Genomic DNA, 16,878 nt, shown 5'->3' on the forward strand with positions numbered 1-16,878 from the left:
TAAAATGTGATATGAAATGTAATGTTTTAAGGACGTTATACTAGCTGTAGTACTGAACACCAAAACACATCACCACCAAAACATCTTGCCCTGGGAAGGAAGCACAAGCTGCTCCTTTCTTTATGTTAGCCTCATAACAAGAGAGCACACGTAGCAGGCGTACTCTGCTGATACGTCTCGCTGCTGCTGGAGGTGTTATGCACGATGGTTGTTCATCTGATGATGCTCAACCTCTTGTGTTGGAGAGCTCAGTCCCGTTCCTATGAGCCCTATGGTGTGCAGCTTGCCCAGCGGTAAGCAGCAGTCCTGAGGCAAGTTGGAGGTCACACCCAAATGCCATTTTAATGTGAGATGAAGTGCAGGATTGCTTTTGTTTCCAAGAGAAACATTAACTACAGTGCCAGGCTGTACTGTGAACTGAGAGAAAGTACAGCTGCCAGGTACTGTTTAACGTGCCCAGCCTTCACAGTCCAAAGTTTAAAACAATGACAAGCTTAAAGCAAATTGTGGCTGATTGGCTGTTTGGATTTTTTTTTTCTTTTTTTTTTTAATTAATTTGCTTACACATCTCACCTTTGCAGGAGGTGGAGTGGTGGTTGTTCCTCTGGTGCTGTTCGAGTGCCATCTGCTGTCTCCTCCTGGTATGGCTGCCCTGAGACGAAAAAGAAAAAAGTTTTAAATGCTGGCTTGCTGTTTTGCCTCCACGGGCAGAGCAGGTACTGGGGAGAAAACCACACTGAGTGGGGACAGCAGGGTCTCCTATTGATTCCAGACATTTCATGCTTTGAAACAGGGTGTAGACACCTTAACGCGCAGGAGCACCTTCCACACCACACAGACCCTTTGCTTTTTGCTTTTGTAGCTGGAAACATCTGTCAGGGTGATGAGTGGCGAGGGGTGCGGCTGTGCTGAGCCTGGGGACAAACGTGTATGTCCCACAAGGCATGCCACGGATGGTCTGTTTCTGCTGAAAAGGTTCACTTGCTCCCTCAAAAAGTTGATTAGAATCGTTTAGCTTGGAAAAGACCCCTCAGGTCATCAAGTCCAGCTGTTAATTATTGTACTCGGTGCTGCTGTGGAGGTCTGTTGGGTGGGGATGGGAGGAAGCCGAGTTCGAAGTGTTCTCCTTGGGGTTGTTAAACATGGAACAGATGGAGGCTTATACCCCGCCATCCCTCTATTTTTGAGCTGGCTGATTGCTCCAGGTAAACAGAGTGGGAAAATTGTAGCTGGGATTTTTGGTGGCAGCCTGTGTATGAACACGGGGCTTTGGGATTCTGCTCCGTGCGCCAGCTCGCGGTACTTGCTAAGTGCTTTAGTGAACCTAACGCTGGCAGAGGGGCCAGAAAACAGGAAGAAAAAAAAAAAAAAGCACCCAAGTGTAACGCCACGCCTAGGAGTGCGCTGCTACGGGGAATTTTCGTCATCCCCTCAGCCAGCCCCTTCCTCCTCCGCCCCCCAGCCAGCCCAGCAGTGCCCGTGAGGGAGCGGACGCCGCCTCCCCCATATTTACTAAGGGCACCCATTTCCCTCCATTCGCCCTCTACCCTTAGCCAAGATGGCCTCCCGACGCCGCCGCCGCCACGTTTGTTGTGGTCACCCCTTTCGGAACGCTGTGCGACGGGCGGGTGCCCTTAAGCAAGATGCCGGCGGGGCGTGCCGGCGCCGCCATCTTGTGTGCGGGCAGGCGGCGTCCCGCTGAGCTGGCCTTACCGGCGGAGCGGGGCCTGCCGGGACCGGGCGTCAGCGGCCGGGAGCGCTGAGGTGAGGTGAGGGCAGGGCGGGTGGGCGGCGAGGAGGGGGCTCCACAGCCTCCTCACGGCCTCGCAACAGCGCCCACCTCACGTTTGGGCATCGACTGTGGGATTTTCGTGTTTCTTTGCTGGTTTTGGTGAGTTTTTAGTCAACTTGCTTCGTTCCTTCCAGAGCTGCTGCAGCCCCATGGCGACCTACCTGGAGTTCATCCAGCAGAATGAGGAGCGCGACGGCGTGCGCTTCAGCTGGAACGTCTGGCCCTCCAGCCGGCTGGAGGCCACGCGCATGGTGGTGCCCCTCGCCTGCCTCCTCACCCCGCTGAAGGAGCGCCCCGACCTGCCGCCGCTGCAGTACGAGCCGGTGCTGTGCAGCAGGCCCACCTGCAAAGCGGTGCTCAACCCGCTCTGGTACGTGGCGCTCGGCTGGGGATGCTGGGAGAGAGGCGTTATCCTCATCTGCCTCATTCCTCCTTTTCCTCAGCCTGGCGCTTGTCAGCGTTCTTCGTGTAGTTGTAGTGAGTCTGGTAAAAGCACGCTGGGTGTGTTAAATGCCAGAACCTGAAGAGAGAGGATTGTCTTCAGGAGGGCTGTTAAGCTGAAGGTAACATGAAAACAACCAATCCTGTTACCATCCCAGAGAACTTTGTGGTAAATGATGAAATGAACAAACGAAAATGCTGGTTATATTGACGTTGTCCTCTGGGCCACGGCGTTCATTTAGTTTCCTGGTTTTATACACATCCTATTAGTCGTGGGTTGTCTCCAATACGAGCATCTAGGTTATCTTTGCGGTTTTCCTAAGAATTTAAGATGAAATCTTTGTCCCAAAATCACATGGTGATTATGCTTACGTGGAGCGTAGCATCAGGCTGAGGAAAAAGGAAGGAAACTAGTTAGAGGAAGTAGGAAGAGATCAAAGCCATGAAATAAGAATATGGTCAGGCTTTACTGCACTAGCAGTTATTGTATGTATTGGGCTGAGGAGAGTAAACTCCTCGGTGCAGTTTGTTCTGCGTTTATACAGGATGTGGGTGGGTGGCTCCTGCTGCTCTGTGACTGGAGCACTTGTGTGCTGCAGCTATACAAACAACGGGATCACTGAGATAGGCCCAAGCGTAGTGAAAGAATAATAAGACATAAACTTTTGTCTACCAAAGCTGAAGCTTCAGAGAGCTGTTGGTGGTCCCTCATGCTGACAAGCCTGGAAGCAGCCAGGCTGGCTGAGCTAACAGCCTTTCTGACATTAGAACAAGAGTCTGAATCGCTACAACCCTGTCATTCAAGCTGTAGCATCTGTTGTTTTGTTTCTTCCTCAGTGCCATGAAGCACTGTAGATAACTGTGAAACTGGGCTGTAAGGTTGTTCCTGCAGTTGTACTAATGCCTTGCCTTTTCCCTGCAGCCAGGTTGACTATCGGGCCAAGCTCTGGGCTTGTAACTTCTGTTTTCAGAGAAATCAGGTATGTTGAAAACAGCCTCAGCCTTCTTATGTTTTCATTGAGTGTTTTATTGATGGCCTCCCCTGGCAAAGGATGTTAAAAAGAGCAGAAATTCCACCTCTCTAGATTTCATCCCTTGGCCTTTTTCCCTTAATGAACCCAGGCCAGAGTACTTGTTAATGATCCTGTTTTATGTGACATTTTGCCTGTTTTCAACATTTTTGTCGATTTTACCAGCATGGAGGGCACACAAAAGAGCGAGCTGTTTAGCTCTTTTTTCACATGTGTTTCCAGTGTGGTTCTTTTTGCACTTGACATTTACTGTTCTTGCCAAGTATGAAACTTAGTAGGTTTGGGAAGGCTTTTGCCATTAGAAAACGTTGCATGGTTAAACGTTTTTTTGCTAACACATGGCTACTGCTTTAGTCCTGCCTTTCACTCTTTCACTTAGAGTGGGGTGAGTGAGTAGCTGTCTCTACTGCTTGCCACCAATATCTGTGCTTAGGAAAGCAGCAATATTAGGAAAGCCGGGCTCTTGTCATGAATTAATCAGATTGGCGTGGTGGTAGTAAATAGGATTGAACAACCCCATCACAAGCAGGGCAGCCTCTGTACTGCAGAGGAGGGCCCTACATTTCTGCCCTGCAAATTCCTTGTCCTAATTTTTGGTTCTGTTTTTCAGTTCCCTCCAGCGTATGCAGGCATATCTGAAGTCAATCAACCAGCAGAGCTTATGCCTCAGTTTTCAACAATTGAATACATTGTGCAGGTAAGCGAGTCATAGGCAAGTTTGCAGCCCCCAGAACTGTCTTGTTGGTGATATCTGTTGTATGTATTTGTTTTAATTAAGGTAATGGAAATAAGTATGACTTACGTAAGATGCTTAAGATAGGGCTCATTTTATTCTTTTGACTGGAGTCATGATAAGAAGTGTCACCTAGCATGTGTACATGCGTAGTAAACCCATCTCTTTCCACACCAGCGAGGTCCACAGACACCGTTGATCTTCCTGTATGTTGTTGACACGTGCTTGGAAGAGGAGGACTTGCAGGCGCTGAAGGAGTCCCTCCAGATGTCCCTGAGTCTGCTGCCTGCTGATGCTCTGGTGGGGCTTATCACTTTTGGCAGAATGGTCCAGGTTCACGAACTGAGCTGTGAAGGGATTTCCAAGAGCTACGTGTTTAGGGGCACGAAAGACCTGACGGCTAAGCAAATACAGGTATGTCCTGCCATCTGTCAGGCCAGTGGCTTGTTCCTCTTAGCTCTGTTGACACCACTGCTGTCTTTCAAGCTCTGAGGGAGGAAAGAAGGTTCAGTGCTCTTTATTATTTGTTATGTCATTACCTTCCCAGTGCCTCCTATGTCTTTTTGTCATTGTGAATGTTTAGAAGCTTGTCCAAGATAGAATGTTTATATCTTGCATGATTGATCTATTGATGATTTCCTAATTTCCTAAACCTTTTTTCTTCTGTTCTGTAGGATATGCTTGGGCTTTCAAGGCCAGCTGTCCCCATTCAACAAGGAAGACCTCTTCAGACTCAGGAGCAACCTGCTATTTCAAGCAGGTAAGTGCTACAACAACACAGCAGAAGATCAGGGAAGATGTTTTATGACCCTTTGGGATCACACTTCTAAACCTAGGTTTCCTAAGAGGATTTTTTTGTAAGATAACTTAAATGGTGTTGTCTTGTCACAGTTATTTCCCTCCATCATGGGATATGTGTGGATGGGATTTACTAGAGCTATGTTTTAGGCTCCTGTAGTATCTTGGTTTTGCAGTTGCAAGAATGTAATTGCCATTTGGGCTGGATTGCTACTTGAAAAATATAAGGTAGCAGTCTTTGGAACCCATATTTATTGCTTAGGGGTTGTATGTGTTTAGAGCAAGGTCTTTTGGTTCACCAGCCAACAGGGACCTTGTTTGAGTAACACGTCTACATGTCACCTTCTGTTCGTTGCCCAATCAAGTCCAAAAAATGATTGGCTGGCAGGCAGTGACCGTGAACAATGAAGCTGTATTTGCCTTTGTTGAACGTGGTGTTTTCTTCCTCAGTTCCTCATTTTCAATGTGTTTTGGTATACAAAATCACCAGTGAAGTCCCTTTCCTATGCTTTGTGTGTTTTTTGCTTTCTCATTGGTTCCCGATGACTTGCTTTGGTCAGTTCTGTTATTTTGCCCAGGCCTGTTATCTTGGAAAGTTTGTACATGTAGGAGTGTGCCACATGACTTTTTGCTTCTGATAACTCTGTCTCAGTGCAATTTAAGTGTGCAAGGAACAGAGGCACTTTTCTTCTCTTAAACTGAAGGGATTTGTAAGCAGGAAAACATTTCATTTTATTTTATTTTTTTTTCAGGTTTCTGCAACCAGTTCATAAGATTGACATGAATTTAACAGATCTCTTGGGAGAACTGCAAAGGGACCCGTGGCCAGTGACCCAGGGAAAGAGGCCTTTACGTTCCACTGGAGTAGCTCTTTCGATTGCTGTTGGCTTGTTAGAGGTACTCTTGCTGCTGCTGTTTCTTTGAGATGAGCTGTCTTTGCTGAGACACGTGCAGGTCCCAGTCCAGCTTGGTTTGTGGCCCCTTTACATTGGGACACAGCGATGCGTTTCGTCTCTACTGGCATTTGACAAGAGTTAGCGCCAGCTGGTGCAGAGTGGGCTGGGAATTTACATTAAATGTAAATTACATTACAGAAAACGCAGGTGTTTAAAGGTGTCCGATCCTTGTGCATATGGCCACGTGGAGTCGATTGCATGTACTGGGCTTATCTGAGGGTCATCTGAGATATATGTAGAAAGAACAGAAACTGCCTGCTTCCTGTTGTGACGCTTGATGTAGCTTGAGCCTAAACCAGAGGGTGCCTGACAGGAAATGCATTGCTGTTTGTCAAGGCTGCCTGTAACAGCGATCAGTTCCTAATGATATTGCAGAAGAGCAAGCAGATGCTCCTCTAAATAAAGTGTTGTCTGTTTTAAACACCCTTTTACTCTCCCTGCTCGCTAATGTAAGGCCTTATTTTTATTTTAGGGCACGTTTCCAAACACAGGGGCCAGAATAATGCTATTTACAGGTGGGCCTCCAACGCAGGGACCGGGCATGGTGGTGGGAGATGAACTGAAGACACCCATTCGTTCGTGGCATGACATCGAGAAGGACAACGCAAGGTTCATGAAGAAGGCCACCAAAGTAGGTGCTGGTGTCAGCTGGGGGCAAAGCCACTGGCAGCAGCTTAGGCTTGTTGCATGGCACAGTGTGTGTGTAAAGACAAAAATGGTGTTGTGAGTGTTGGGACGTGACATAAGCCCATGTAGACAGCTGTCCAATATCCTTCTTCAGGGAACAAACATCCCATTTTCTTGATATGGGAATGGTATGTCTGTTACATATACAACATACGTATGTTTGTATGTGTCCATGAAATGTACGAGTTTTTCTTTGTATTAAGGTCAAGGGAACGGTGAAAGAGACTTGCTGTTAGTTACTTCTGCAGCCTGGACTTGTGCCTTCCCAGAGAAGTATTTCAGTGCTACTTCCTAGCTCGTGGTGGGTGGAGATCTTTGAATCTCCTTCAGGGAGGAGGATAAAATAAAGCCTGTACTCCCAAGATCTGGTAGCTTCCTCAAAGGTTGCTTTGTCTCTTGACATATGAAAGAACAGTCAAAATTTCAGGCGCGAGATGTGCCTGGCAGCTTAGAGGAAGCAGTATCATACGTGCCCTCTTTACTATCAGCTAGAAACCTTTGAATTTCTTGTATGTTATCACAGATAAAGAGCCTGTGTGTGGATGAGGGTAGCAGTTCATGTCTTCTCTGTACCTGTGACTTGCAATTCAAGCTTATCCAAGGGAGACACCCTAGGAAGGAGAAGTGTGCTCAGGCAGACAGCCGTTTACCTTTACACTCCTGCTATTGGTTTCATTTGTGCTTTGTACCTCAATGTGTTGGCCTCGGCTGGAGAGCAGAAGAGACATTGCCTGATGCAGCGTCCTAAAACTGTGGTGTTGTCTTTTCTCCCCAGCACTATGAGACTCTGGCCAACCGCACTGCAGCCAACGGGCACTGCATCGACATCTACGCCTGTGCCCTGGATCAGACCGGACTGCTGGAGATGAAATGTTGTGCAAACCTCACGGGGTATGTTCACGGCAGGAAACACAAAGGTGGCACCTGCATTTTTTGGAGGGGGAGAATGGTTCAGAAAGCAGCTAGTTTGCAAGACAAAAGGGAGAGATTTTTGTCATTTTATTCTAAACTGTGGTTTGAATTTGCCAGGAGTTATATGGCAAAGTTTCCCTGATCCCAGTCCACATTTCTGAAGTCTCACAGTAGCACATGAATTAACACTGCTGGTAGAAAACTTGATGTCCTGCTTTTGAGAAAGGTATTCTAAAGCATGGTGCAACATGTCTTTTGCAAACGCCTTCTGCCTCCTTCAAATGCCTTGGGAGGTAACAAGCGTCCTTCACAGAATTGATGGGATGTAGATCCCGTGCGTTGTGGTGCATGCATGACTGAGGCACCATCAGAAGAGCAGAGCTTCAGGCACGGAGGGCAGAAGCTTTCTTTGTGTGGGCAAGATTTTCTCTGCTTAACAGCTCATTTTGCTTTCTCAGGGGAAGTAGGCTGAGCAAAGCTCTCTTTGGGTTGAGATGTTTGTAACCCCTGAGCATTTTTAAGGCAGATGAAAGGATGGCAAGAAATAAATTGAGAAAGCAAGCTGGAAAAGAGCATTAGCTTGTCTGGCTTTGGAGGCATTTATTAATCTGTGTTCTCTAATGTGAATTCTACCTATGCAAATGCATGCTTTTAAAACAGTTTCTGCCCATGTTTTCATGCATGAGAGTTGGGGGGGTGTATCCTTTGTGGTTTACTTCTGTTTTCCAATTGTTTCAATTTCTTTTTTTTTGTTTTGTTTTTGTTTTCCTCTTAGAGGACACATGGTGATGGGAGACTCCTTCAACACTTCTCTCTTCAAGCAGACCTTCCAGCGCGTGTTTAACAAAGGGTTCAATGGGGACTTTCGGATGGCTTTTGGTGCAAGTTTGGAAGTGAAGGTGAGAGTCCAGTTAAATTGGCTGACATTAATTGGAAAATGCAAGTGCTGTTGATTGGAAAAGCTGGTTAAATATCTCTGTGGTAGAATTTTCTACTTGTTTGAGGTCAGCTGTAGTGCCTGCTTTGCAAAAAGTACTATAACGGATTGAGTGGAGGGTTTTATGTTTGAAAGTTTATTAATTTTTTCCTCTTTCTTAAAAGTAAAATTCTGAATTCTGCTTTTCCTCACTCAGCAAGCAACATTTCATACTCTCTCATGGTGACTATGGATATGTCTCCACTGTTAAAATGTGGCCATGTAGATTCTCCTATGTTCACCAGCTGTAGCAGTAGGTGACCTGGGAAGGTACTCAAAGGTGCTTTCCCTGGTAGCCATATATATTAAATTTCTGATCAAAGCTGAGCAGCTGATTCAGTCTCTATATGTTCTGTTCTACTAACTTTCTTTTCGAAAACTTTTTTGACCTTGTTCTAGACATCTAGGGAGCTGAAAATTGCAGGAGCTATTGGACCATGTGTATCCTTGAATGCTAAAGGACCGTGTGTTTCTGAAAATGTAAGTTTCCAATCTGGTAAGAAAACAAACAAACAAAAAAAACCCACACCTATACTGAAGTAGGAAACAGTGCAAAATTTCTGGCTAGACCTAGAGGTCAGCTAGCATGTGAGAGTGTATCTTGAATCTTGAGATTCAAGAAGAGTGATTTGGAAAGGAAAAGGCATTTTTTCCTAGATTAAGTTCTTGCCCTATAAAATCTTTTTGTAACTGCATGCCCTTCCGTAACTTAATCCATACCCGGAAGATAAGAAATGCAGAAGGACTGCCATGACTTGTAGCTCTGGTTGGAATTTAACGGCTTGCCTTACCCACTGCCACAGACAAAAAGGCTTTTCTCTTTTCAATTCTGTGCAGGAACTTGGAATTGGAGGAACATCTCAATGGAAGATTTGTAGTTTGGATCCCAGCACAACTCTGGCCATTTACTTTGAAGTGGTAAATCAGGTCAGCCCTTGCTTTTCTCTTTTTGGTCTTCATTTTTACAAGCTGAGTAGTTGTAACAGGGCCAGGAAACAAAATGGCATTGCTTGTGTTTTCGATGGATGGCTGTAAAGTGCCAAAGTAATTTTCTTAGAGGTTGTTTCCATATGCATAAATTGCATGACGTTTTTATTGTACAAATTCTTGTACAAGAACTGCATTGTTTCTTCTTGTCTTCTTCTGATGGCATTCATTCGCAAAGAAGAAATAGTCTTTTTGCTGTTAGGTGCTCTGGAGAATAAAAGGACAATTGCTTTCAAATTCTTGGAGAATTGATCCTCTGAGTTGTAATATGAGATGGCTCACAAGCAGATGTTTTTCTCTTCTCTTGTCCATCTCAAGCTTGAATTTACTCTATGATTATTCAGTTGATGCCCTGGAGTTGTCCCTGTAGTGTACAGAGCTAAGTCAAAGCCAGCCTGTATTGAAGGCTTACCTTATTTCATTTGCAGCACAATGCACCGATTCCTCAGGGAGGCCGAGGGGCAGTGCAGTTCGTCACTCAGTATCAACACTCCAGTACACAGAAACGCATTCGTGTCACCACCATAGCCAGAAAGTGAGTATCTTGTGCCAGTTCTTTGGCAGAATGGCAGAAACTTCAGCACAGACTGTGCTGGAATTGTTTTAGCCTTTTATTGCATGCATTGGCCACGGAGTATTTGGCATGGGGGGGATAAATCTGGTTTGGGTTTTGCTGACAATGAACGCACTAACCCTTTACTAATCCTTCAGCTGGGCAGATGCACAGAGTCAACTCCAGCACATAGAAGCTGCGTTTGACCAGGAAGCAGCTGCTGTGCTGATGGCACGGCTAGGAGTGTACAGAGCTGAATCTGAGGAGGGGCCTGATGTCCTGCGGTGGCTGGACAGGCAGCTGATCAGACTGGTAAGACCAGTAGGCTGCAGTTGGGTGCAGTCTTAATTCAAATAAAAAGGGTCTATTGGAATGAAAACACCTTTCTTTTTCCAGGTTGTGTTGTTTCATTGTGCTCTGATCACAGTCCCGTAGTTGTAGTGATACTTGGAAGATGATATGATCAGTAAATTTGTGGTGGGGTAGGTAAGCATCTCATTGTCCTGAAAGGGCCAAACCTGAGATGAAAGAAGTGATAGTGGAACCGTGATGGTGCAGGTGGGAAGGGACCTCTGGAGGTCTCAGCACCCTGTTCAAGCAGGGCTAGCTTTGTATTACAGCAGGTTGCTCTGGGTCCTGTTCAGGTCAGTTCTGAAGATCTCCAAGGATGGAAGTTGTCTTGCTTCTTGACAGCCCGTTCCAACGTTTGATCACAGTTACTGTGACTTACTACTTTTGCATTATATGCAGTCAGAATTTCCATTTCTCCAGCTACCCACTAGGTATCAGCAGACAGCACAGTATGACCCCAGGTCCCACTCTTCACTAGGCTGAACAAACTCAGCTGCTTCAGCCTCTGTTCCTGCATTGGGTGCTCCAGCCCCTGACCAGTTTGGTGGCATCTGCTAGGCTCACTTCAGAACGTCCTCTTACGTCTTGCACTGGGAAGTCTCAGACTGGACGCAGCCTTCAGATGGGTTCTCACCAGTATCAACTAGAGAGGAGTTGTCACTTCCCAGCTAATGGCATTGTCCTGTGTCCTCGTTCTGTCTCTGTCTTCAGATTTCACAGGCTGGAATTACTTAAACCAAATCTGTTCCAGGATTGTCTGAACATGTGTGCAGATTTGATACTGACAGTTATGGCACATCAAAAACTGGAAAAAAACAGCCAGTGTCAAATAGGAATTTGAGCACTGAAACACACATGGGCGTGCCACATGCTGAAATGATTGTGGAGTCATCATTGATAAAGAAGTTCTAAATTGATAAAGAAATTTAATGAAAATGCTTCCTGTTTTCAGTGAAGCAGTTAGTGAAATTCCAGTCTGCCTCTGCTCTAGAAGGAAGCAGAGTTGATGCAGAAGTGTTTCGTAGTGTACAAAGCTTAAGTATGATGTAGTATCCCTGATCCAATGGAAAAATGGATGGTACTAGAAGCACCATTTCTTTAATTCTCAGATAACTTTGGATCTAGATTCAAAACTCTAGATTTTTCTTAGTGAGTCGTCGTTCTCCTTCCAGTTAGATACAGAAGTCACTGACATATACAGCAAATTTAAAGTCTGTTCTTATTTTACTTCTTGTTGCATTCATGACTTGGTTGCTCTGTTTAAAAACATTAAAAAAAAAAAAAAAAACTTTCAAAAAAAGTTAGTACTGAGGGGTGTGTGTGTGTGGGAGAGGGATATAACCAAAGTATGCATTTTGCTTCCTACAGTGTCAGAAATTTGGACAGTACAACAAAGATGATCCCAACTCCTTCAGATTGTCAGAATCATTTTCTTTGTATCCTCAGGTAAGAATTTATCTTCTTGGAGCTCTGGGAAAAATGTGCAAGGGTGAGGGAGAGTGATAAAGCATCTAGTGCCGTGCCTCAGATTCCCAGGGGAAGGAACAGATGCTTTTTGACTTTGCTGGGCTGGTCCTGTAGTTCAGTGCTGCAAATGACTGGTAGTGAGGATTTCACTGGGAGATTTTTTCCAAAGAATTTGTTGTTCACCTATACAAATTTCCAAGTACAGAGCTTTCAGCATAACCTTACTGACACTGCTCTTCTTACTCATCTTCCTGTTGCAGTTCATGTTCCATTTGCGACGCTCCCCATTCCTGCAGGTCTTCAATAACAGTCCAGATGAATCTTCTTATTACCGCCACCACTTTGCTAGGCAAGATTTGACCCAGTCTCTCATTATGATCCAGCCCATCCTTTATGCTTATTCTTTCCATGGACCTCCTGAGGTAAGCCTGTGTTTAACAGAAAGAGGTGGATCAAACCAAAACAATGAGCACTCAGTCAGAATAACGATAGTTTGTCAAAAAGGCCACTGTGTGTTTTTTTTAAATCAAGGTTATTGCTAGAAGATGACTTGGGATGATGTGAAGTATACATTATATTTTCAATAGGCTTTCTTTCAGTATGTAAATCATACTTTCAGTAGGCTTTTAAAACGCACACATATACACAGCAAAGAAAAACCACCAAAAACCAAACACCTGGCGAATCTTGAAGCTCTCAGTAGCAATTCTGTTTCTCTGCAAAGGCTGCCTCCTCCACTGTGTAAGTCAGCAAGCCTCAGCCCTTGCAGGTCATAATCTCTCACCAGCTGCTTGTTTTCAGCTGTTTATGCAGTACTGTTAAACTGCTGGACAAACCCTGACAGCTACCTTGAGTGGAGTGTGGCAGGAAAGCAACGCAGAAGCTGCTGGAGTAACACTTTAAAACGTTCTTGGCAGTATTTGCCAGAGTCCATGTATATTTTTTTTTTTGAAACTTTTGCTTAAGATCACTTCAAACTAAATTTGATAGCCATAGAAATTGCTTTCACACACATTTCGTACAGTAGCTGAGGACCTGCTGCTCCATTCAGTGATGCCCCAGGAGGCTGATGGTGCTCTGCAAGGCATTCTCATGGGCTGAGCAGCCCTCGGCAGTCTCCTCTGTACATACGTGGCTGAGCAAATTGTTACCCCCCAACTGTGAAGGTTAATACAGTTCTGAGGGTGAAGTAGTGACTGACCTTCTTTGTTTTCTGCAGCCGGTGCTTTTGGACAGCAGCAGTATTCTTCCTGACAGAATCCTACTGATGGATACCTTCTTCCAGATAGTTATTTACCTTGGTGAGGTATGGTGAAATGCATTCTTGCTCTCTGTTTGCACTCTTCCTCCTGCCATGCAGGCAAACGATGTGACTGTTAGTACAAAACAAACTGCTTGCAAAGCCTATGCTAGCATAACGATGTCATACACACGTTGCCAGTTGTAAGGCACAAAAACCCTACTGGAGTAGCTATGGATGTGTTCTGCAGTGAGCAACAGCTGTCATGTTAGCTTGGTAATGCAGGTGAACTTTTCTTGCCATGCCTGGAAAAGGCCAGAGAAGGATGAAACTCAGCAGGGCAGAGGGAGCTGCAGTGTTTTTCATCAGATACGTGACACAGTTGGTTCTTGGGTTTTGACACTTAAATACTGCTACTCTGAAAGAAGTCAGTTATGAATTTTGGCAGTTCCTGCTTGTAAATATTGGATGCTCTTGAGGTCTGCTCCTGCATTCCTTCCATCATCACTGATACAAGCACTTAGGTGCAGGCTCCTTCTGAACCTTCAGATTTAGGTCAATATCCAAAGCCTTGAAGCTGGCTTTCTTTCCTCTTCTTTCTCTGGAAATACCACTTTTATTTGGTATCTTTTTAACCCCCCTCATATCCTTTTGGTCCTGCTTGGTGAGTAGTCCACATGCAGTTTCTTCTACCTAAACATGAAATCAAATTTAGAATTTAAATGAACTCATCTTGGCTTATGGTCAAACATTCCTATTAGTTATTTTTTTATTGGAGGAGGTGTCTTAACTCTTCCCTTCATTTTTGAACTGAGCTATTGATATTTAATGACTGTTGTTAGAATGCTTAAATTTTGGTATGATAGCTTGCAGCAGCTCCATTATTGGCTCCCAACATTCCTTCACGTAGTGTTTGTTCTCTCTGAGAAGAGAGCAGGGATATGCAAGTGAAATGAGCAGTAGAATGGTGGAGTCAACAACAATAAATCTCCCAAAGTCACCTTAACTGGTGTCTACATATCTTAAATGTTCTGAAGTAACGCACTCAGCAGCTGGGTAAAATTAGACAAAGGAAGAGTGAGGTGTGTGATCTGCCTATGTGTGGAGCAATTGTCAGTTACCAGTGTCACTTGAAAATAGTGTAGTACCGTGGTTGCTTTATTTAAGACCAAGTCAAATTCCAAATGTCAGTGATTTTATAGCTTCTTGGTACTTTTATGTCAATGCAGGCTGACACATAATGGCTTGCAGTTTTCTTTGAACAAATTGTTCTTGTATTGCACAGACTGCTACCCAGTTTTGTGTTGAGTGCCTTTTCTTAAATTAAGGAACAAACAGAAACTAAACAATATTATTGACAGAACAGTGAAAGCTTGTTTGTCTCGTATTCTGTAAGAGGAAGTATGTGTGATCTTCTGCCTGAAGAAGCCCCAGTTACAAAGGGGAGGCTTGTAGACATCTCTACCACTTTTTATCTTCCTCCCTGTCAATAGACTATTGCACAGTGGCAGAAAGCTGGTTACCAAGACATGCCTGAATATGAAAACTTCAAGCACCTACTGCAAGCCCCGCTGGATGATGCCCAGGAAATCTTGCAGACTAGATTCCCAATGCCACGTTACATCCACACTGAGCATGGGGGCAGTCAGGTAAGGAGGTTTATTCAGGAACTCTTTTTGTTGAATAAAGCAAATACCTGTCTTTTCCTGCTTTACAAAAGGAGTGGTTTTGTAAGTTAAGTACAGTGGTACTTTAGCTTTTAAAAGTATAGAGCTTGTATATTTTCTCATGAGCCACTTTTGTCTTTTAATAAGCCAGTCACTCTCGATGTATGCTTTTGAAATCTGAGAATGGAAGGTGGGGGGATTATTCCCCCAAAAAGAGGTGGGAAATAAATGACTTGGCTACGTATCTAAGCTTACTCAAGACAGGGAGTGCGGTTAGTTTGCCATGACCATAAGTCACACTGAATGATTGAACATCTGTTCTTTTATTCTTGGATGCTAGATGAGGATATAAAATAGTTCCTATTTTTGTTCTTTCCAGAACTGCAGTAGTTCAGTGCTTCTCTGTGGCTGGGTTGTTTGTAGGGGTGAAGAGGCAGGAATCCATACTCCAAAACTAAATTTTGGTGTTAATTTCTGATATTGTGAGTGTTACCTTGGTTCTCCATTGACCTCTTTTCTGCAATGCAGATGGGGACTTGCACGGGACGCTTCTGGTGACGTGGCTGTGTCACGTGGAACCAGAGCTGCCCTGCCAAGCAGGCACCGCTTGCTGCAGCAGAGCTATGTCCCTTGGGCAGACCTTCAAGGTGACATCCTTGCTTTCGAAATGGAGGCGCCCATAGGGAGCTGCCACCACCTGGTGGTAAACTCCCTTCCCTGCTGTTACTCAGTAGATAATGCAATTAGCAGAACTTGCAGTTTTCTTTTTCAGACAACAGGAAGATGCCCCAAGTTTTAAGTTCAGTAAAATTGTCTTTGGAGTAGGGCTATTTCTGAACTTCAAACCTGTTTAAGTTAAACTATCATCTTGCTTGTAAAAGCAGAGGAAAATCGCTATTCATGTATCTAAGGTGGTAAGTCTTATGAAAGCTGACAAGGCTGCCCTTCTGTAAAAACAGTTTTCCCATGTTTTGTTTTAATAGGCCCGGTTCCTCTTGTCTAAAGTGAACCCTTCTCAGACCCACAATAACCTCTATGCATGGGGCCAGGTAAGCAATGGAAGAGCTGCTTATGTTTAGAAATGCTGTAAAATGTACATCTACGTATTTGTCTGCATAGTGGCAGTCCTGCTTCATCACATGCTATTTGGCCACAAACTGGCTATGTTTGTCCTGCTCTCACCTAACAGCTTTTTGCAAGACATCTGTGGTTGGATTTGAAAACTTTACAGTGCTTTGCAGCACAAAGCAGCAAGGTCACTTCTATGCACCAAAGGATTTATGATGGAATTACTGGCTGAGATTGTTATAGGTGTACCATGTAGAAGACACAACTGACTTACTAGATTTGTCTAGTAAGGTTAAATTTTCATTCAACATGATTATTTGGGTCCATAGTTATTGATAGTTGGTACTGGTGGGAGCGCTACATGACAAGATATTCAGAATAGAATTTTCAAGTGTAGATGGCAAAACTCCTGCTTCTGTTCTTTGGTGGAACCCATCCCCCCTGTTTTCGGCATTTTGTGCTTAGGAAACAGTGTATTGTTTTGTAAGAAGTAACTAGTATACGGATACATACCTAATTTTTCTGCAAATAACAGGTATTTATATTCTTGTATGTGTAGAGCTTTGGGCAGGAAACTTCCTATTGCTTTAGAAAGAAGAGGCTTTTTTGCTGTAGGTGCAGACGGCATGGAAGGATGTTGTCAGTGCAGTTGTCAAAGAGTGGTGTCTTTTGAGTAGGTCTGCCCTTTATAAGGAAAAGGTGATTGATTTAATAGGTGATCAGTGTTAGTAGACTGCTGACTTCTGATTTGGTTTCAGTTAGTCCCTGGTGCTATTTGAGACTCATTATTTTTTTAATTTGTTTGCAGGAATCAGGAGCTCCAATCCTGACAGATGATGTTAGCCTCCAGGTGTTCATGGACCACCTGAAGAAGCTGGCAGTGTCCAGTGCATCATGACTTGGATCGAACAGAGAAGCGAGAACAGAAGAGTTACGTGGATCATGGTGATGACAAAAGTGGAACAATCTATTTACATTTCCTTCTCTTTTAGAATACGGTTTTTAAATACTGAATGAAATAAATATGGGGGGAGAGTTTTGTACTTTGCCCTTTTAGATATTAATTTATTTGTATTCCTTTTTGTCTCTGTTGTTCACTCCACATCTTTCATACTGTAATTAGAGCTGAAGTAGCCCTTAGCAGTCTTTACCTTATGTTGTAACATTCTTTGCTTTTAAACGGTGTATTTTAGCAACCTGCAATAACGAAAAATAAAAC

The 16,878-nt window shown here is 44.3% G+C and overlaps 1 protein-coding gene across 1 annotated transcript; it reads left to right on the top strand.

Annotated features, from left to right (window-relative positions):
* The first annotated feature begins 1,629 nt into the window (after positions 1–1,629).
* SEC23B (SEC23 homolog B, COPII coat complex component) lies at positions 1,630–16,871 on the top strand. Its single transcript, XM_082755778.1, has 20 exons — positions 1,630–1,764; positions 1,927–2,162; positions 3,156–3,213; positions 3,875–3,961; positions 4,175–4,411; positions 4,672–4,757; positions 5,548–5,692; positions 6,224–6,382; positions 7,214–7,329; positions 8,126–8,249; positions 8,726–8,806; positions 9,164–9,253; positions 9,742–9,848; positions 10,025–10,178; positions 11,586–11,663; positions 11,945–12,106; positions 12,904–12,990; positions 14,418–14,573; positions 15,575–15,640; positions 16,468–16,871. Exons 2-20 carry the CDS (start codon positions 1,942–1,944, stop codon positions 16,555–16,557), a joined length of 2,304 nt encoding a protein of 767 aa, XP_082611904.1. The 5' UTR covers positions 1,630–1,764; positions 1,927–1,941; the 3' UTR covers positions 16,558–16,871.
* The last annotated feature ends 7 nt before the right edge of the window (positions 16,872–16,878 follow it).

This window comes from Aythya marila (assembly GCF_965140915.1).
Source record: "Aythya marila genome assembly, chromosome: 3".
Taxonomy (NCBI): domain Eukaryota; kingdom Metazoa; phylum Chordata; class Aves; order Anseriformes; family Anatidae; genus Aythya; species Aythya marila.

Excerpts from the sequence above, each read along its gene's own strand:
- SEC23B (XM_082755778.1), top strand. The coding sequence starts at position 1,942 with ATGGCGACCTACCTGGAGTTCATCCAGCAGAATGAGGAGCGCGACGGC. Across the intron at positions 12,107-12,903 it reads CTTTCCATGGACCTCCTGAG|CCGGTGCTTTTGGACAGCAG; the intron begins GTAAGCCTGTGT and ends TGTTTTCTGCAG. Across the intron at positions 12,991-14,417 it reads TAGTTATTTACCTTGGTGAG|ACTATTGCACAGTGGCAGAA; the intron begins GTATGGTGAAAT and ends CCCTGTCAATAG.